We start from the raw sequence: 21,929 nt of genomic DNA on the forward strand, positions 1-21,929 counted from the left end.
CAAAATGGTTTGGTGCTGATCTAGCTATGTTTCAGGGATGAGACAAGCTCAGGGTCTCTATGCTTCTCTGCCATCTTAACTCCTTCCTCTGGCCTGTATAATTTCTGCAGGGAAATCAGCCCATGGTCTTATGGGGTTTCCTTGTATGTAACTCATTGCTTCTCTCTTTCTGGTTTTAAACTTCTCTCTTTATCTTTAATCTTTGATATTTTAATTATTACTTACTGTGTGGACCTCCTTGGCTTCATCTTGTTTGGTACTTCTGCACTTATCAAACCTAGATACCTGTTTTCTTCCCAGAGATAAGGGAGGTTTTCAACTATCATTTCTTCAAATAAGTTTTCTGCCTCCCGCCGCACCCCGTGTCTTTTCTCCTTCTGGGACCTCTATAATGCAGATGTTCTTGCTTGATTTTGTCCAAGAGAGTCCTTAACCTATCCCTGTGTTTTTTTTCTTTTTACTGTTCAGCTTGGGTGCTTTCCATTACCCTCTTTTCCATATCATTAATCTGTTCTTTTCCATTCTCTAATCTGTTGATTCCCTCCAGTTTATTTTTCATTTATTGTGTTCTTCAACTTGGTTCTTTTTTATATGCTATCTCTTTGTTCAAGTTCTCACCAAGTTTATGCACTCTGCTGTCCAGTCCAGTGGGCATCTTTATGTCCATAATTTTGAACTATTTATCAGGCATACTTATTTCCATTTTATTTAGTTCTGTTTCTGAGGTTTGGGCTTTGTTCATTCATTTGAAGCAAATTCTTTTGTCTCTTCCTCTTGCTTTACTTTGTGAGTTACACACAACAGCTACCTTTTCAAAGTAGGATGATCTTGTGTATAGTCAAGTCATCCCCTGTGGAGAATGTGTGTCTGGTGACATTAGCTGGCTTACTGAATATGTGGCTGTCATGGGTGTTGGGGCACTTCATGTTAGGGCCACTTTGGTGGGATGCCCAGAGCCAAAGTGGGTACAGGCCAGAACTGTCTTCGGGCTCTCCACATAGAGGTGCATCCTGGCCAGACAGCTGAAGTTGAAGTGGGTGCAAGCTGGAGGTTCCCAAGGCTCTCAGTGCAGAGGGCCCCCAGGCAGGACAACTGGTGCTATAAAGGGTATCATTTGGGGGGCAAGCCCAGTGTTCTTGCCATGGAACATACCCTGGTAAGATAACTGAAACTGAAAAGGTTCCAATCTGGGAGGTCTTGTGACTCTCTGTGGAATTAGTGCCCTGGCAGGACAGCTTAAGCTGAAGTGAGCATGAGCCAGGGTGGTCCAGGGGCTCTCTGCATAGATGGCACCGTAAGAGAGTACCTGGTGCCAAAATGAGCGCAAGCCAGGGGTAAGTGCAAGCCCAAGACACACCCTGGTCAGGTTGCTGCAGCTGCTGCAGGGTATGGACCACTGGATCCCTGGACACACTGTACAGAGTGTGCCCTGATGAGTTGTCTGGAGTCAAATTAGCCACGAGCTAATTTGGAAAGGTAACAGGATGCTCTGAGCTGGGGGTGTCATGCCAAGTCATCTGGAGTTTAAGTGCTGGGAGCCTGGAGTGTTCTGAGGTGCTTTGTACCTGCCTCACCTCAGAAGGTGAGCTGTTGTGAACACTGACCAGGGGTATTCTGGTGTCTCCACGCTGGGGCCACGACACTGTGCTGGTTTGGGCTGGGGGCCTAGTGTCTGCTGAAGTGGTAAGCTGGCTATGGTGCCCAGACCCTGCTCCTGTCTGTGCTCTAAAAATAGAAGGGGACTGTAACAGTGATGCTCACCAGCCCCTCAGAACTAGAGAGTCCCAGCAGCACTCTCTGGAAGAGTTCGAGGGCTGGATCTTTTATATTCTAGTTGCCCTTTTAAACCTCAGCATTTTTTCTTTATTCCAGGGCAGATGAATCTGCTCATGGTCATTCAGTACTGTCCCTCTTACTGCAGTTCTCAGTGTCAGGATTAGGGATTCCCTTCATTACTGTTCTTCTGTCTCTCTTGCCTTTCTCTTTGTGGTATATTTTTTGTTGTGCAGAAGCTGGCTGGTTAGCCCTGAGGTGTCCTTCAGGAGGAAATGTTTTGGTTTTTTTTTGTTTTTTTTGTTTTTATTTTTTAGTATATGAAATTTATTGTCAAATTGGTTTCCATACAACACCCATTGCTCATCCCAAAAGGTGCCCTCCTCAATACCCATCACCCACCCTCTCCTCCCTCCCACCCCCCATCAACCCTCAGTTCTCAGTTTTTAACAGTCTCTTATGCTTTGGCTCTCTCCCACTCTAACCTCTTTTTTTTTTTTTTTTCTTTTTTCCTCCCCCTCCCCCATGGGTTCCTGTTAAGTTTCTCAGGATCCACATAAGAGTGAAACCATATTGTATCTGTCTTTCTCTGTATGGCTTATTTCACTTAGCATCACACTCTCCAATTCCATCCACGTTGCTACAAAAGGCCATATTTCATCTTTTCTCATTGCCACGTAGTATTCCATTGTGTATAGAAACCACAATTTCTTTATCCATTCATCAGTTGATGGACATTTAGGCTCTTTCCATAATTTGGCTATTGTTGAGAGTGCTGCTATGAACATTGGGGTACAAGTGCCCCTATGCATCAGTACTCCTGTATCCCTTGAGTAAATTCCTAGCAGTGCTATTGCTGGGTCATAGGGTAGGTCTATTTTTAATTTTCTGAGGAACCTCCACACTGCTTTCCAGAGCGGCTGCACCAATTTGCATTCCCACCAACAGTGCAAGAGGGTTCCCGTTTCTCCACAGCCTCTCCAGCATCTATAGTCTCCTGATTTGTTCATTTTGGCCACTCTGACTGGCGTGAGGTGATACCTGAGTGTGGTTTTGATTTGTATTTCCCTGATAAGGAGCGACGCTGAACATCTTTTCATGTGCCTGTTGGCCATCCGGATGTCTTCTTTAGAGAAGTGTCTATTCATGTTTTCTGCCCATTTCGTCACTGGGTTATTTGTTTTTCGGGTGTGGAGTTTGGTGAGCTCTTTATAGATTTTGGATACTAGCCCTTTGTCCGATATGTCATTTGCAAATATCTTTTCCCATTCCATTGGTTGCCTTTTAGTTTTGTTGGTTGTTTCCTTGGCTGTGCAGAAGCTTTTTATCTTCATAAGGTCCCAGTAATTCACTTTTGCTTTTAATTCCCTTGCCTTTGGGGATGTGTCGAGTAAGAGATTGCTACGGCTGAGGTCAGAGAGGTCTTTTCCTGCTTTCTCCTCTAAGGTTTTGATGGATTCCTGTCTCACATTCAGGTCCTTTATCCATTTTGAGTTTATTTTTGTGAATGGTGTGAGAAAGTGGTCTAGTTTCAACCTTCTGCATGTTGCTATCCAGTTCTCCCAGCACCATTTGTTAAAGAGGCTGTCTTTTTTCCATTGGATGTTCTTTCCTGCTTTGTCAAAGATGAGTTGGCCATACGTTTGTGGGTCTAGTTCTGGGGTTTCTATTCTATTCCATTGGTCTATGTGTCTGGTTTTGTGCCAGGAAATGCTTTATAAATAGGTATATATTTGATGTATTCATGGAGGAGGTGAGTTCAGGGTCCTCCTGTGTCACAACCTTGGACTGGAACCTCCTTTTCATTTTTATATATAGGTTTCATATGGTTTTGTTTAGTTAGCCAAGCAACATTACACCTTGTAGCATAACAACAGATTCTTTTACATTCCATGAAAACAATTCTGTGTAAGGTGAAAGCATTCCATATATCACTAGGTTATTTCAATTTTGCTTTCCAGGAAATAACAGTACAACAACTAATGGCTCATTTGGACTCCATCAGGAAAGACATGGTCATCCTAGAGAAAAGTGAATTTGCAAATCTGAGAGCAGAGAACCAGGTGATACTAGTTTGTTTATTACTAATAAAATAACTGATTTCACATGTGTTCTAATAGGACCAAGTAATGATTTTATGTGGTCATTCAGTAACTTTCACCAAGTTTTTTGGTCAAAGTATGCTAGATGTTTAACCTATAACTAATCTTTCTATGTATCAGTCATAGTCTAGACCAAAGAATAAGAGTTGTATCTTACACATGTAAAAGTCAAATGTAAGGGGAAATCTTTATATATAAAATTTCTAATATAGCTCAATATAATGTTCTCAAAATTTAAAGCAATGTGCCATTTTATATGAATCTGCAGTAATTTTTGTGAGTTAAGAGAAAACTACTTCTGTAATTCATTTGGAGTTTTAATTTTTTTTAATTTTAAATATTTTTAAATTTCATATATCAGTCATGGTTTAAAACTAGAATACATTTTTTACTGTTTTGTTCATAAGAATTTTCTGAATATGATGAAATACTACTTTCCTTTTTTGTCTATCTTTAGTGCTTCATTAGAAATCTGTAGATCATCCAGTTTTTGCTAATGCAAGGTTTCAGATTTGTTGAATAAATCATGCTATGGGCTTTTGGCTTAATGGCAATTGCATGTGATTTTTCCTATACCTAGAAAATGAAAACTGAATTGGAACAAGTTAAGCAGCAACTGATAGTAAGTTTTACTTTTCTCACTTTAAAATATTTTATTAATTTCAGAACAAACATTATGAGATTGCTTTTTTAATATTTTGATTTTCTGTAAAGAATGAAACCAGTCAGATCAGAGCAGACAATAAACTGGACATCAACCTAGAAAGGAGCAGAGTAACAGATATGGTAATGTGCTTCTAAATGTACTTTCTTGGTAACTTATTAATTCCTTCTAGTCTTTTTTTTTTTTTTAACCTCCTGATTTGTCATATCCTTTAGTTTACAGATCAAGAAAAGAAACTTATGGAAGCAACCACAGAATTTACCAAAAATGTAAGCTAGTATGTAAAAATTCTCTTTTATACCACTCATGTATTTTATGTGTTGTATCTGAGCTTTTTTTTTTTTTTTTACATTTATTTATTTTGAGGGAGACAGAGAAGGCACCTGCAGGGGAGGGGCAGAGAGAGGAAGAAAAAAATTCCAAGCACTAAGCCCAACATAGGGCTCAAACCCACAAACCATGAGATCATGAGCTGAGCCCAAATCAAGAATCAGGTGCTTAACTGACAAAGCCACCCAGGTTCACACCCCGCTCCCCCTGCCCCAGCTTAACTATTTTTTGGAAGACCTGGATTCACATTTAAATGAGGGCACAGGTTCAATGAAATTATCTTTAAAATTTTAAAATAGTGAATATTTATTGAGTGCTTACTATACATCAGATAGTTCTACCTGCTTTACTTCTATTAATTCTCCTTATCAGCCTCTGAAGTAGGCCCTCTTTTTTCTCATTTTACCAGTTTGGAAAATGAGACACACGGAAGTTAAGGTCACACAGCTAATAAATGGTGGAGCTGGAATGTGAACCCAGATTCTAAACTCCATACTCCACTACTATTTACTTTCTCCTAATCCTAAATGGTAATCATTGCTTAATCTCTATGGTTTGAGTGAAACGTAGCTTTTTTACTCAGCCATCGTCTTAATAAAAGCCATTGGGTCTACATTCTAACAGAAGAGACCTCGTTCTTAAATAGAAGGGAGGGTCTCATTTGCCTTTCCATGTATTCTGTTATATTCTCTTACTTCTTGTCAGGATAGAGGAGATGAACAAGGAAATCAACAAATTCTCTCAGGGCTAATTTCTGAGCTCTTCTACCCCTTAACCCCTGTACACATAGCATTTGTTTTTACCCAGCAAGCATTTCTGCCAGTTCGCATTATAAATCTGGTTGAGTTTTTTTCTTTTACACAATTGAAAGTTTTAACCGTGATATCCTAAGGAATTTAAGTTCTAGGACTAAAATTTTTCCCTCTTAGTTCTCAAATTTCTTCCTATGAGGCTTTTAATAGAATGTACTCAAAATGTGATAATCCTAATAAATAATCTCCAAATATTAAAAATAGAAGGAATTTTTGTCAGTTTATAATGTTCATGTAATGTTTTCTTTTTATCGCCATTAAAATTTTTGCAATACACGGCCCATAAGTAAGGGTTTCTAATGTAAATATTTATGTCATATGGACAAAATTGTCTCATTCTTATTTACTGCAGGATACCAAAACCAGAAGTATTATTTCAGAGACCTGTAATAAAATTGACACTGAAATTGCTTCTTTAAAAACACTGATGGAGTCTAACAAGCTTGAGACTATCCGTTACCTTGCAGGTAAGGTAATTCCATATTTTGTTAAAAAACAAAAATCAGTGGGGTACATCTGAAGATCTAATTGTTTTGTTTTTAAGTTTATTTCAAGAGAGAGCACAGGTGGGGGAGGAACAGAGAGTCTGATGCAGGGCTTGAACTCACAAACTGTAAGATCATGGCCTGAGCCAAAGTCAGACTTCTAACTGACTGAACCACCCAGGTGCCCTCTAATTGTTTGGGGTTTTTTTTTGTTTTTGAATGATTTGGGCATCCTCTTATCTAGCAAGTAGAGGGAAGGTGGGACAAGAAAGTTACTAGCGAAAGAAAAGGATTGTTCCAGGCAAGGTCACTTTCTCTTAAGGGTAAAAAACAAGAAGTCTTATGCAGATTACACTTTGAGGAAAGGGAGAGGGCTGTGTGGCAGACCCACTATAACTAATGGGAAAATTCCTGACTGACCAGTTTGGACCAGTTAAACTACAATTAGATTTGCCATTAAGCCCTGGTTTTCAGACTAGGCCTGAGTGACACCATCTCAGTTTAACAGTTCCACCCCCTTTGTTAAGTCTCAGTTTAACTAAAAAATATGATCAAAACTCTCAGTTACCACTATTTTGTTGTTCTTTTCTACAGTATTATCAGGGAGGAAGAATGTCCTTTGCAGTTGACATCAGACAGATTAACAGGAGAAAACAGACGTGAAATTACAAAGACATTCAAGCAACATAAGGCTTATATGACATCCTGAGCTAAGGAAAGGGGTTTAGGGGTCTGAGGATACATAGAGAAGGACGGCCATTGGCAGGAAGGTGAGAGGAGATGTTTGGAAAATAAAAGTTGCAAATACTAGATATCTTAGGTAAAGAGGAATCTCCACTAATAGTTGTGTTCCTGGTATATAGGCTGTCCATTATGTAAATGTAAATTTAGGCAGTTGAATGGGAGTAAGAAGCTTTTCCTAATCTGCTAGGTTTGACTGCTTTTAACTCAAAGTAATATTCATGCCAAAATCACCTGTCTTGGGACAGTCTGCCCTTGGCACTTGAAGGAAACTTCCCTGAAGTTTCACACATGAAAGTTGAGCACTGGTAGATTGTTCTGTCTCATTGAACCAGTCTGTACAACAGATCACCTAGTACAATAGATCAGACAATAGATCAGCTCAGTTAAACTCATTTCAGAAGCTATGAGGTAGGATATTCTCAAAGCTAGGCTTGTGATTTAAGTAATCAGGTATTAAATAAGTAATCGGGTGTTTCGGTTCTGTCAGAACAAAAGAAAACAACTGATTTAAGTAATCAGGTATTAAATAAGTAATCGGGTGTTTTGGTTCTGTCAGAACAAAAGAAAACAACGGTTAATGATTGGGTCAAGGGTAGTCATGACTTCTAGTTGTCAGGCTGGAAGCATTTTCAGACTGAGTTAGAGCAAGCAGTGAGTCTGACGGATTTTCATTTATAGTTCAACTGTCTCTGATCTTTTGAGTGACCCATAGAATGACAGGCATGAAGGTTGTCTCTAGGTGTGAGCTAGTGTGATTTTTCTGAAGTTTAGTTTGTAGGGTTTCAGGGAAAAGAATAGTTTTAGTTCTTAACATGATTCCAAGTCAGAAAGGTAGGAGAAAAATTGAAAATACTAGTTTAGACAGTTGTAGCCAGTCATTGGAGGAAACTAGAGGCAATCAGGCTCTACTCCAGTTTGATGAATAATATTAAAATCTAATACACAGGTATTAGACACAGGTGTGTCTTTCTTTCTGTAATCACCTTCATAGCCAAATTGACACTAATTGTATTGCAAAGTAAGTTTAATTTAAAAACAAAAAACAAAACAAAAAAATTTGGCCTGATTATTTACCTAAGTGCAGTTGACTCTGTAGGCTCTTTAAGATCTCCTTTGCTGCAACTACTCATCAGGATTCCAGATTGAACTTTTAACAGCATCTCAAGGCCACAAGCCAAGCCAAATACTTGCGGTCAGACTTCACCTGCAATACCTATATATTTGGGTGAATTCTCTTCTCAAGGTTCCTGCACTGACCAGGAAGTGACCTTCTTTACTCACCTGGTAAAGCTGCTGGGTACTCTGTAAGCAAGGTATCAATCAGGATGATATTTCCAAAGGGGCTTTTTAGGCCCCATAAAGTCCATCTTAGTTCCTTAAAGCTGTCTGCTCATATCTGAATCTATGCAGATCTGTCTAAAATACAACATTCTAGTCAAAAGGAGAAGAGATTTTTAGTTAACTTATGCAAATATACTGTCATGAAAATAGAATACTCACTGGGTTTCTGAATGCTGGAGGGATCAGGTAGGGAGAAAAAGATAAATGTTTCAAATTGCTATTAGTTAGCTTAAGAAAAAAAGTTTCCGTATATCTGGAAAAACAAAAATCATTGTTTTAAATAAAGTCTTAAAAATAAATCTCCATTCATTCAGTCCTATTTAATAATTCTTGTTCTGCTTAGATCTGGTTTTTTCACTAGTTCAAAAATTGTTACCTGGTTCAGTTATCTTAAAATTACTGGAAACCTATACTCAGAGTTCTTTACATGAGTCACTAAAGACATTTGCAATAGCATCAGACTAAAACAGTAACATGACAAGACTTAAATATGACCATGGTTCTAGATCTGATTACAGTTGATAAGGAAATTTAGTTATTTCTGTGGTATACAACACTTCAAAGATAACAGATTTTTAGGAGTTTCACCCATTTTAATAACATATCTATATAAACAATCTAAGAGGGTTTAGTGTTGACAGTGCTTCCCATGCAATTTAATATACCAAATTTTCACAAAATCTTTTACATTTAAGATTATGGTCCAAAAACTTCAGAATTTTATTTTTGGAAGTTTATCAAAAATATTTAAAAGGTTTGTATATTTGATTAAATAGGGTCACAAATTATTTTGAAACAGTATTTAATTATTTAGCCAAAGTGACAGTAAAAGATTTCAAAGGCAATTAGAGACAGTTACATAGTTGTGAGCAAAATTTAGCGCTTTTTTGTTTATTTTTTAGAGTGGGAGAGTGAATGGGGGAGGGGCAGAGAGAGGGGGAGACAGAATCTGAAGCAAGTTCCAGGCTCTGAGCTGTAAGGACAGAGCTTGACATGTCATCTGCGAGATCATGACCTGAGCCAAAGTCAGACACTTGCAGGCGCCCCAAAATTTAGCCCTTTTAATATCAAGACTCAGTTTTCTTAAGTCATTGAAGACCAAACACAGAATCCTTGTTTTCTAGGCAGGTAACTTTAAATGTAAAGAAAAACTTTGTTTGCAATTACTTGTTAAGAACAGACCAGTAGTTCAGGAAAATTTTGTTCTTTTAACAAAGTGACAAAATTATTTACTTAACTTCATCCTAATCTTAGCCAGTACTGACCACACATAGAATTTTTTTCTCAAATTTCTTGTTCCATAAACCTTCTACAACTTTCCTTCTTTAAATAACCTTACTCACTTTAGGACAAAATTATTTTCTTTTCCCTTAGCAAAACTGTATTTTGTCAAGTGAAAGAAAACCAACTTCAAAGTATGCTAATAAATGCTTTTTTTTTTTTTTTTTTTTTCTTACTGAGGACAGTAGTCTGGGAGACAGTCTTTCAGATTGCTCTGAAGAACTGCTCAAAAACTTGTGAGCTACAGATTATATACATAAAAAGGAAGGAGTTTATGTGCTTGTAAGCATTCTCCAAATACTTGGGTGTCACAAGGTATAATCTGTTACAGTCCTTAAAATTCAGGTTTACTGATAGACACAAGAAAAACCCTTAGGTCATCTTAATACATTGTTTCTATCATATCTGATTGTTTGAAAATATTGCTTGCAATTTTGCTTCCAATTTGCCAGTTCTACCTGTGTGATTCCTCCTTAAGGTCACCTGAGACCTCAAGTCAGAGAAGGGTGACATCAGTTGCATACTGCAATTTTAGTGCACAATTTTTATTCCTCGTACTTTGTCTCACCCAAAACACCTATCTTACTTTCCCGGCATACACAGTTGTTTCCTTTATTTCTAGGAGTCTTAATTATTACCATTTATTAGAATCCTTAACTCTTAGAAACCTTAATTTCTAGTGAAAACTAAATAGTAAACAATTGTGAACTGTTTTGTGAGTACATTTCATAATTTCTAGAAACATGTGCTTTTTCACAATGAATTCCAAAACATGTTTTCTAACATCTAAACTTATCTCTAGTTTCTCTGTAATAAAACAAAAGTAGATAAATTTATGTTTAGCTTAGCAAAAACATTAAAGTTTCAGGTTACCAAAGATTCTGGAAGCAATTTAAAAGTTTATATGCAGGGGCGTCTGGGTAGCTCAGTCAGCTAGGTGTCTGAGTTCGAGCCCCACATGAGGCTCTATGCAGACAGCATGGAACTGCTAGAATTCCTTTCTCTGCCCCTTCCCAGCTCGTGTTACCTCTCTCTCAGAAGAAACAAATTTTTTAAAAAATCAAAAGTTTACATACAAACCTTTTTTTAATCTTATTTACATCTAAATTTACTTGTTCTTAACAATTATGTTTACCCACAAAAGTTCATGAGGCAATAAAGTTACCCACTGTCCTCTAAGTTTTTTTTTTTCTGATAAATTTTCCAACAGAGATAACATGGACTTTTTTTTAATACTGATAACTCTTAATTAAAGATGTGTCTTTAAATAACTTTAAATTGGCTTTAATACTGAATTTTTTCGCGGATCATATGAACTTGAAATTAGGGTTAGTTTCTAGCTTTCTGAGTTTTAGAACACTCAATTATAAGCACTTGCCTTTACACCAACTGAAATAGAGCTATTACAGATTTTAATGTTACCATTCCTAGGTAGAGAAAATATCTCACACTTACAACATATATAGACCCATATATCCAGACAAGATGCAAAGAAAACTCTTAACTTCTGTTTTTACTCATATTTGTGGAGAGGACATTACAGTCCCAATTTCCAAATACTTCCCCCTTTTTTCTCCTGATAAAAAGCTTCTCCCTAATGTTTGTATTTCAAAGAATGGCTCTGACATCCTAGAGATGATGGGGGTAGAAATTTTATATCCCAAAGGTATGGAGATATTATCCAAGTTTTCTCCAAGGTGGAGATGGGACATATCTACTCCATTATCAACGGTCCTAGAGTCTGGACACAAGAGCCCATTTAGAAGTTTGCATTTTTAATTTTCAGTCTTAGGCAATTATGGACTATATTTCCATTTTAAAGACATGGTAAGATTTATAATTTCGAGAGAGTGAAAGAATACAAAACAATTTTTTTTCTTTCAGTTTCAGGGTAACTCCTATTTAAGATTTAGCTTTTTTTCTTTCTTTAAGCAGGACAATTTCATTCCAATATCCTGATCTTTTCTAACACCTACAGACGTTGTGAGAGGAATGGATAGGATTTGTTTCTGTAGTTGCATTTCTGGCTTTATAGAGTTTTTTTTAATGTTTATTTTTAAGAGAGAGAGAGCAAGCAGGGGAGGGGCAGAGAGAGGGAAACAAAGGATCTAAAGCAGGCTCTGCATTGACAACAGTGAGCCCGATGTGGAGCTCGAATTCACAGACCTCGAGATCATGACCCACTGAGCCATTTAGAGATTTTTAAGACAACGACAGTTATTACCAATTCCCAAAGAATGGAATTATAGCCTGAATATCAAGGGCTTAGCCTGTTTTTTTTAACTAAATTTGCTTCTTTATATCAGATTTTTAACAAAAATTGGAATCAAAAGCTTTATGCCTTGGTAAAATCTTTCTAAAGCACTTTATAACAAAAGCCTTTTTTCTGGGTATACAATTCAACCTTGGCTTTATCCCCTATCAGCCCCTGAATATTGGCTCTTCACAGCCCATTTGTAGGAGGGTCTAGGAGAAATTTTGGTCATTGTTTCTCTCTGAAGAGGGTTTGTGAATAGTCATTAACCTTTTCAATTCTCTAAATTTGGTAGGATCCTCTGAAAGTAGAGGTAGAAAGGCTATATAACTTAAAAGACTTTTCCGCTGGCCAGATTTCTTTCATGTGATTTCTTTTGTGGTGAGTGGTCTGGAATATACTTGTAAAGGACATTGCATAGAAAGGCCTGAAGCTGGTGGAGCCCGATTACAGAGCCCTGGAAGGTAGGAGCAAAGAGAGCCTTACTGACAGTCTTGGGCACTTTTGTTAACATTCGTTTTCTGGCTTTCAGCATTCACGTGAGCAACCTGTATACTTTTAACCTAGAGATTATGCCAGACTTCTCTGTAAATCTTATAGGGAAATGGAAGTTTAAAGAGGCAGATAAGGCTAGATTTTAAGAAGGGGCATTATGTTGGATGTGGACATTGATTTTTGTCTTCAGTTTGATTTCTGTTCATCTTGTAAGGGAAGTCCCTAAGGCTAGTCATTATACTAATAAGATAATTGAAAAGCTCACTATAAAATATACATTTTTAAAATACAGCCAATTTAAATTGGCCATTGGCAAATAAGATCTATTAATAGCAACTCAAACCAATAAGCCTTTTAATATCTTAGCCAAAGCCACAAGAGGCACCCAGAGAACATGTAGATAATGTAGCCCCTGTGATCCAAAGGTTCACTCCCAAAATTAATCGAAGGAAGCAAAGCCCTTTGTTGCACAGGTAGTGAGGATAATGCAATGAAAACAGTGTCTCTGGTCTCCCATAAAAATGAGACTCTTCCCATCACAAACTCACTAATCTCTTAACACCAGGCAGGCCCTACTAGAATGGAACTTTCTAATTACTAATAAGCAACAGAGGTTGAGATGACAAAGGTCCCTATGGCCTGGGACCTCTCATAAGACACCTGTGCTGAGCTGGCATGACTGGGTAGAGAGACTCAGAACCTAATGGTGCATTAGGGTGCACCCTGGATGCTGGAGACCAAAAAGGATATACTCATTGGTCACAAAGCTATGCTCTTAGGACATAGAGTAAGACAAAGGAAAAAAACCATCTGGTTTTTCTTTTCGCTAAGCCTGTGTCTCTTGGAGCCACACTAATACATAGGAGGCTTATGCTATGGATTGTGAGGATTGAGGACTGTGTGTGTTTTACAGTGTACCTTGTTGCACAGAAGTTTTCTTGAAGTTGACAGGTGACCCAGTGCCAGCGTCCCCTGTTCCATGACCAGCTTATCCTAACCTGGGAGTCTTTGAGCTGGGTGGCAAGCACTCTAACAGCTTTTAAGTGTCCAACCTGTGCCCACTAATTTTGCAACTTTGGCTTCCAAGATGTACCTTAGCAACAGCCTTTACCTAATGTATGACAAACGACATAAAAGACACAAGAATACAAAGACCACTCCCAGGATGAAATGGATCAGTAACCAAAAAGTTCTCTGACAAATTTATCAAGAGTCACTAAGGCCAAGGAACTAATTCCACAGATATTTTCTCCTCGTATAAATTTAGAAAAAGGGTTCTCACCAGTGTCACTCTCTCAGACTCCAAAGATAGAGATTCCAGGAGACAGACAAGATAGGAAATCTTACCTCCTGCGGGCTGCATTTCAGATTTCCTGGGGAACTCTCCGCTGCAGCAGCACCCAGGGATAATGCCATCAGCAGGTTATCCCACCAACTATGCCAGCTGTCTGGAAGAAGGATTGTCCTCTGCCCTTCAAGGTTCTTTTAGCTGGACTAAGAATCAAATTGACATGAGACAGTTTAACGGGAGGAAATCAGATTTAGTTTCATATATACACAGGGAGTCCCTACAGATATGAAATCATGAAGATAGGCAATGTGAGGTTACATGACATCCTACGCTAAGGAGAGGGGTAGGGGTGTGGGGATACAAAGGAGAGGAAGACCATTAGCACCAGTCAAAAGCAAATAACTCAAAGACTCTGGAAGGAATCCACTTTTTAAGCTAAGCAACCTGTTCTTCGATCTTATATAACTGAGTTTCCGCTTCCCCGTAAGTATTACTCTAGGCATAGCAGATAGCCCCCACAGCATAGACACCTCTTTGCTCAACTAAAACGTAAGAGGTATTCCATTATCAAGGACAACTTTGGCTGCAGAATCTAAGATCTTTGCTGGGCTGCTATTTATTTAGCAGCAAATTTTATAATTTAAGAATTAAGGAGAAGTTCTTGATCACCGTCTCTCATCTACCTTTATCCCTAACCAGGGAAATACAGGGATCTGCCAAAAGGAGTGAATCCCAAATCACAAAAGCATCCAGTGTAGGTCCTTTTTAACTCAACAATTTAAATTTAGGGGAGCTAAAACAATGAAATGTCTTACTTTGCTTGTGAAAAGTTGAAGGCACAGTTGTTAGATTTTCTCCTACCCTGAAATAAAAGGTTGTTTAAATTCCAGAGGTTACCCCACTTTAGCAGTGGCCTGGGAGCTACAGATGAGGGTGTTATCTTTACAGGCCAATGCAGAATAAAGGAAAGGAAAAGAGAAAGAAGGTTTTATGTTGACTTAGAGTATGAAGTCTTGATCTGTCATCTTGGGCAGAAGCATTCTATGATGTCAGCTACTTCTCTTTCTTGTCAATTTGATTTTGAGGTCGTTAGCATCTTCTAGATTTGCAACAGTGCCAGGAGCACTTGGGAAGGAAGGTCTCTTCCAATAGGGCTCAAGGGTTGTCTTCCTCTGGTGATATTTTTAAAACACCCAGTCAGCAGGCTACAGATTGTGACTGAAGGTTTCCTTTGAATTAGGATCCAGGAAGGCTTCTCTAACCTGTTGATGACAGGCTTGAGCATAAGACATTAGAGACTTACTGTAGCTGGTCATGCCAGTGTGAGACAACAGAGACTCAGCGGAAGGTTGTGTAGAATTACGATAGAATTGGATTCAATTCTAATAGAATTCCAAGAAGTTTGTGAGGTTTTCATTAAGGCTAATATGATTTGCCCAGTGAAGTGTGATTTACGTAGTGCTTTGATTATTAGAGACCATGGAAGGTATACCCCAAGAGAGTATTTCACGTTTTCTAGCAGTTTGTCTTTTTCAATGTGCCTTACAGCAGGAAAAGGCTTCAGCACATCTGGAAAACACACATACAATAACAAGAACACTGATAACCCATACGAAGTGATAGTTGAATAAAGTCCACCTACAGGTATTAAAAAGGTCCAGAAGGAGATCTGAAGCCTCCAAATACAAACAATTTTTCCATGATTACAGACCAGACAGGTCAGGTCTTGGTAGACCGTTTTTGTAATTTTACACAAGCCTCACACCAATGCCTTTTCATAATTTGAGTCCTCTTAAATGTACAGTAGGTGAAGGTGTGCAAAAAATGGGAAATGGGGTTTGTCAGGGAGCCAGAAAGAACCAAGCTGCTTTCTTCAGTTTCTTTTGCCCCAACTGTAATTTACAGCCATTGCTTATCCCCTCTTACTTTCTCAGATTTGAGTACATTGCTGCCATGTTACAAGGACATTAGGATGGCAAAAGTCTGGCAATAAGGGGCCATTTTTGCAGCAACCAAATGGACTTCATCCACATGTGCCACATCTTACAAATATAAGCAAGACTTTGTATTACTTGTTTGCCAGTGCTTTCCATGTAATATGCATATCAAGTAAGCCTAATTGGTTTAGCAAATCCTTTGGTGTATGCGCTGTCAAAAAAAGTTTTTAAAGCACTTGCCTAAAGGATCACAGATCATTATGAAATTTAAATATAAAAGGTAAAGAAACTTTTACAGTCTTATCAAAAGCAGACCAAAAGTGTAAGAAAACTTCATCCTTTTTTACAGAGGGAATACTACTTTCTAATTTTGTACCAGCTTATTTTTGATATTAAAACATTTTAAATAATTTTTATCTTAACCACCTTGACCACACATAAAACTCCTTTTTAAAGATTGCTTTTTCACAAACCTTCTATACAACATTTTCTTTTTTCCTGCATTCTGATTTTGTCCTGTTTTTTCCTCTTTAAACAACCAGGCTCACTTTAGGACAAAATTACTCTCTTTTCCCTCAACAAAAAATACAAAATACATCTCTCTGTTTTCATACCTTTTTTTTTTTTTTTTTGCTGAAAACACATCCTGTTTTCCTGGCATATGGAGATATTTCCCTTATTATTTTTTTTTAATTTTTTTTTAATCTTTATTTATTTTTGAGAGAGGGACAGCATGTGAGCAGGGGAGGAGCAGAGAGAGAGGGAGACACAGAATCTGAAGCACGCTCCAGGCTCTGAGCTGTCAGCCCAGAGCCTGACACGGGGCTCGAACTCACAAACTGTGAGATCATGACCTGAGCCAAAGTCAGACACTCAACTGACTGAGCCACCCAGGCGCCCCTCCCTTATTATTTTTAGTAGCTTCAACTACATATATTAATTAGAATTCTTAACTTTTGGCCCCCTGGGTGGCTCAGTCATTTAAGCGTCCACCTGTTGATTTTGGCTCAGGTCAGGATCTCAGGGTTATGAGATCAAGCCCTGCATTGGGCTCCCCACTTGGCATGGAGCCTGCCTAAGATTCTCCCTCTACCATGCTCTCTCTCTAAATAAAAAAATACTCTTTAAAAAAATTGTTAATAAAAACATTTAAAAATAATTCTTAACCCTTAGAAACCTTAATTTCCAGTGAAAACTAAGCATTTGTGAACATCTGTTTACCAGCATGCTTTTAATTTGCAAATTCATGAATACATTTCAAATTTTCTAGAATCATTTTAAATAATTTAAAATTTTCTAATGTAGCTTTAATACATCCAGATGTCTTTTAGTTTCCCTGTAGTAGAAAACCAAAAGTAGATAAACCTATGTTTAGTAAATTAATGTTTTAGTATTTTGTTTTATTTGGAAGTAATCTAGACATTTAATGGATTTAAGTCACTTAACTTAGCAAAACTTTAAGGTTTCAAGTTACCAAAAAGATATGGAGAAACTTTTTTAAAAGTTTCCTTAAAACTTTCCATTTACTCTACTTGTTCTTTAAAATTATATTTAAATTACTGGGGTGTCTGCCTGAGTGACTCAGTCAAACGTCTGAATTTGGCTCAGGTCATAATCTTGCAGTTTGTGAGTTTGAGGCCTGTTTCGGGCTCTGGGCTGATAGCTCAGAGCCTGGAGCCTGCTTTGGGTTCTGTGTCTCCCTCTGTCTCTGCCCTCCTCTGCTCATGTTGTCTGTCTGTCTGTCTCTCTCTCACACACACAAATTTTTTTTTAATTTAAAAATGCTTAAAAAATAAAATCATATTTAAATTTTTAACTTACTAAAACCTCATTGAAACATTAGGCAAAGTCAGCCGTTATCTTAAGCTATTATTTTTTATTCACAGATCTTATAAAAGAACATGTACTTACTTGGCTAGTAAATTCAAAAGTTTTATATATAATGTTGATAACTCTAAAGACATGTTTGTCTTTTTTTTTTTTTTTTAATGCTTATTTTCTGAGAGAGAACGTGTGCACGTGCACAGATTATGGAGGGGCAGAGAGAGAGAGAGAGGGAGACACAGAATCTGAAGCAGGCTCCAAGCTGCTTCAGCACAGAGCCCGACGCTGGGCTTAAACCCATGAACTGTGAGATCGTGATCTGAGCCAAAGTCAGACTCTTAACCCAGTAAGCCACCCAGGCGTCCCAAAACATGTTTGTCTTAATTAAACCGTCAACTTTAAACTAGCTTTCCTATCAAATATTTTTCCAGATTATATGAACTTGGAAAATACTTGGATTCGTTTTTATCTGAGAGTTTCAGAGTCCTAGTTTTGTAAGTGCTTGCCTTCAAACCAACTAAATAGAGCTCTATTACAAATTAATTTTAGCAATACTGTCCAGAGGTAGGAAGTAACCACATAATTACAATGCACATATATAGACTTATGTAAACATACCAATGCTTATAGAGATCTTATAGCTTGTTTTAAAATTACTGCCATGAAGTAGGTACTAAATTTGCTAGTTATAAAACTTGGGTCTGAATTTGTTTTTCTGGTAGATGGAATAATAGACATCTGGCAGATGTCTAGATGGCTAGAGCTGTTTCTAGTATGAGTGGAGAAGACACTTAAGATTTATATTTGTCCTTAGCAAGTCAAGTTCCACACGTTTCTTCCCTTTTGTTTTTACTTGGTAAGAATTACCTCCCTGAAATTTGCATTTTAATGAGATGGACTAGGTAAGAGTTCCTGGAGAAGACCTGGTAGAACATTTTAAAGGCACAGGGAAATAAAGTACAAGCTTCTCATAGAAGAAATTTTTGTTTCCTTAAGGCCAGAATTTTTACATTTAAAAACTTTTGAGATAAATAGGGGAGGTTTTGGGGGTGGTAAAAAAAAAAAAATTGGAGGTCTTTGAATTGTTTTTGGAATCAAGGTCCTGATCCTGTAAAGACTAGATATATAAATAGGACAGCTATTTTTAATTCCTCAAAGAATTGGGTTGCCACCTCACTGATGCCAAAGGACTGACAAACCCATCCACCTATGAGAAAGTCTTCTTTCCCTCTGGTACATATAACTGAGGGGAGAAGGCCTAAAAGTACTCTGTCAAGCTATCAATGTCAGCTTTCAGTTTAAACTCCTGGTTATTGAGTCAGTCTGTCAGGTTTCATCTGGGACAAATAGTAAATATTTCTGGCAGTATTAAAGAACTTCAGGGACCCAAGAGGCATCCTCAAAGAGGGTGTAAAAGGTACTACCTTCACAAGGTCTAGAGTCACTCCCAAAGAGAGCAAAAAGAAGAACCAACAACCTTCAAGTCCTAGGCAGGCAGAAAACCAAGCCATATTTAGGATGTAAAAATAACAAGCAAGAAGGAAACAGCTCTTCCCACAAAAGATCAATAATCAGTGGATCTAGATTTGGAAAGGAAGTGACAGTGTGAAATTTTATTACCCTCTCTCAAGTGAGCTCAGGAGGTAAGGTGTTCAGAGAAACTCTTAAGGATCCTCCCTGAGTTTAAGAAATTCTCTAACTACAGCCCTTAATTTGGCCTTTGACCAAAGGGTGAAAGATCCTCTATAACCTCAGGTGGTCTTATTTTAAAAGGTAATTGTTGCCATAGTCTCTTTAGAGTGGAAAGGCAGTGTAGACAGAGGATCACTGGGATGAGTACTCAAAGGATAGAGGGGAGAAGTAGGAGTTACAGCACATCTTATTAGTCTTGTTTTAGATACCTTTTCTCTTTTTCATTAGCTTTTTTAATGAAACTATTACAGAATTTTAAAACCTTTTAGAGGATTCTGCTTGCTAATTGGACCATTTGTTCTGTTTAATTTGAGAGCCCTTGCTTTCAAGTATTCTTCTTAAATGAATGAGGTTGTCTAATTGGAGTGTTCCCCCATAATGGCCATTGTAATTCCACATTGTTCTCAGTAAAATTTTTTCATTTTACTAGTTATCTGCATCTTTTAGGACTAAGTTCTTAGACACAAAATAAGCAGCTGTGCCAGAAGGTGGCACACTCAACTCTCTGAACATAAAGAATCTCATTTCTTTAGCTAGGCCTTTGGGTTTCTCAGAGCCAAACTAATACCTAAGAGGGACTTGCTGCTGTTTTCGGGGTTATACATGTTTTACAGTGTGCCTCGTTACACAGTTTTCTTCACGTTGGCAGTTGACCTAGTATCAGTCTACCTCTTCCATGACCATCTTATTCAAACACAAGAGTCTTTGGGTCAGGTGGGCAAGTACCCTAATAGCTCTTAAATGTCAATCTGTGCCCACCAATTTTTGCAGCTTTTTGGCCTCTGAGATCCTAGCAGTAGCCTTTATGTACACAAGACAGACATACACGCACCTCAGCACACCAGTAGTAACCAAAATAATGTCCCTGCAGACTGTCCAAAACAAGGCCATGCACACCACCAGCAACTCCTAAAGTGGACTCCAGCAGATTCAAGGAGACTGTGGACCGGAACTGGGGGAAGGATTCCAATGTGGAATTGTAGATTGAACCAGGGCACTCCATTAGAGCCTCTGCTGTAGGTCTAAACTGACTCCTGAACCCAGGACTGGAGAATCAATTAGATCTGCAACTTGAACACAAAAAGTGGAGCTGAAACTGAGAGGGACTTACCAGTGGTCCTCAGAAATGGCAAGGACAGCACACTCTTAAGGTTTTCTGGGTGCCACACCTGTATTTCTCATTGTCCCCAAATGCCAGCGGATGTTCGCTGCCACCAGATGTGTTAAAAAACAACTAGAAGATCTAATTGGCTTTATTAAACAGTTCATGAATTGGGCAGAATCTCATCTAGCAAGTAGAGGTGAACTCTCAGAAGTTGTACAAAATGGAAGGTTTGGGGGCACCTGGCTAGCTCAGTTGGGAAAGCATGCTGACTCTTGCCCTGAGTTTGAACCCCACACTGGGTATAGAGATTAAATAAATAAAACTTGGGGAAAAAATAGAAGGTTTTTGTAGAAGGAGGGTTGGGCAAGAAGGTTATTAGCAAAAGAAAGGGACTGTTCCGGGCAAAGTCACTTTCCCTTAGTGGGAGTGCAGGTAGTTTTATCATGCAAATTACTTCATCTTCTTTTAGGGGATGGAGGGGACCCTTGCGGAAGACCGCAAAATTCCCACTGACTGGTTAAGACTACACTTCTGGGGCAGGTTTAAACTGCAATTAGATTAGGTAATGAGCTTCAGTTTGGGGACCCAGCCTAAGTGACATTTGGGGTGTGTGGTTTTTCCTTTTTAATACTGTGTTAGAGAAAGTAATTGCTGACATTTGATTTTGAGATCTGTTAGCTACTATCTCCCAGGGTAACTATGGAGCACAAAAGAAAAAAAGGAGGAGGTATAACAGGTTTCCTTTATCACTTGCACTGGAAGTTTAACAAGCAGTTAGTATATAAGTTTAACGGGCAACTCTGCAACCTACTAATAGGAAAAAGCATATAGATGTCTAAGAAATGTATAAAAACAAGTACAGAATGATGCAAAAAAGATAAATTGGTTGCTCCACAGTAGAAAGAAATGAAAAATTTTGTTTTTATTCCTACATTCTTCCCTAAGGATTTGAGTGGACCTCCAGAGAACGATCACTAAAATAGATACAGGCAAAAATGATAACAAGTATAGGGGGGAAATTACCTTTTTACCTTAAATCCAGCTGAGCACAGATACTACCCAAAAATTAGACTGTCACATACTGAGCTCAGGTACCATGTGACCTGACCCAGTTACAGGGCCCGAAGGAATGAGAAAAATGCCCTACATTCGTAGTACTTTCTTTTTATAAAAAGTAATGTGTTTTCATAAATTGTGTCCTATAACCAAAAGCAATATAGTTGAAGTGAAAGCCTTCCACTCCCTCCCCACATATATTTACTATTAGTAGATCTCTTTCTATGTTTTCTTATGTATATAAACATTACAGATTATTAAAAACAATAGATTGTATTGTACAGACTACAACTTTTTCAAATTTAACCAAATGTTTTAAGTATCTTTGCCTGGCAAAACATATGTATCTTTTTACTCAAAAGCAGAGTATTCCATTATATGAAAAAGCCATAATTTATGTTTCCAAACCTCTATTAACATTCTGCCAGTTTTTCATTATGAGAAATAGTGCATCCAACAGCCATGTATGTGTAAACATTACATTCACAGACACACATCTTTGTGTCTTTATGCTAGTATTTCTATATAATAAATTGTTTATGAACATCTAAAATTGGGGGTCAAAGAGATAATGCACATTTAAAATCATTTATATTATTTTCCAAAATAAAATTGCTGATTTATACCATCAGTGGTTTTCTGGGCAGCCACTAATTATGTTGACCTGGCAGGAGTAGAAGTGGAGCCTACCCCGCTCCCCTGCCCTCAGTTCAGTTCAAGTCCTCTCTTCAACTTGAATCTTT

General features: G+C 38.0%; 1 protein-coding gene and 1 long non-coding RNA gene across 5 annotated transcripts in view; one reads left to right on the forward strand and one right to left on the reverse strand.

Annotated features, from left to right (window-relative positions):
• The window catches only part of CCDC90B (coiled-coil domain containing 90B), a 49,765-nt gene that overhangs the window by 24,320 nt on the left and 3,516 nt on the right, over positions 1-21,929 (forward strand). For 2 of the 4 annotated variants that reach the window (XM_045483809.1, XM_045483811.1), the window contains 5 exons: positions 3,735-3,836; positions 4,456-4,497; positions 4,590-4,661; positions 4,755-4,808; positions 6,034-6,148. In XM_045483809.1, coding sequence (XP_045339765.1) covers positions 3,735-3,836; positions 4,456-4,497; positions 4,590-4,661; positions 4,755-4,808; positions 6,034-6,148 — 385 coding nt within the window. Of the gene's footprint in view, positions 1-3,734; positions 3,837-4,455; positions 4,498-4,589; positions 4,662-4,754; positions 4,809-6,033; positions 6,149-17,764; positions 17,839-21,929 lie in introns of those variants that run through there. The other 2 variants (XM_045483808.1, XM_045483810.1) reach the window with 2 other exon arrangements.
• On the reverse strand, positions 7,917-16,055 carry LOC123601083. Its single transcript, XR_006713961.1, has 3 exons — positions 13,629-16,055; positions 8,411-8,424; positions 7,917-8,326 (listed from the first exon to the last, which is right to left on the reverse strand). It is a non-coding gene; the product is annotated as an uncharacterized LOC123601083 (long non-coding RNA).

Source organism: Leopardus geoffroyi, chromosome D1 (genome assembly GCF_018350155.1).
Source record: "Leopardus geoffroyi isolate Oge1 chromosome D1, O.geoffroyi_Oge1_pat1.0, whole genome shotgun sequence".
Lineage (NCBI taxonomy): Eukaryota > Metazoa > Chordata > Mammalia > Carnivora > Felidae > Leopardus > Leopardus geoffroyi.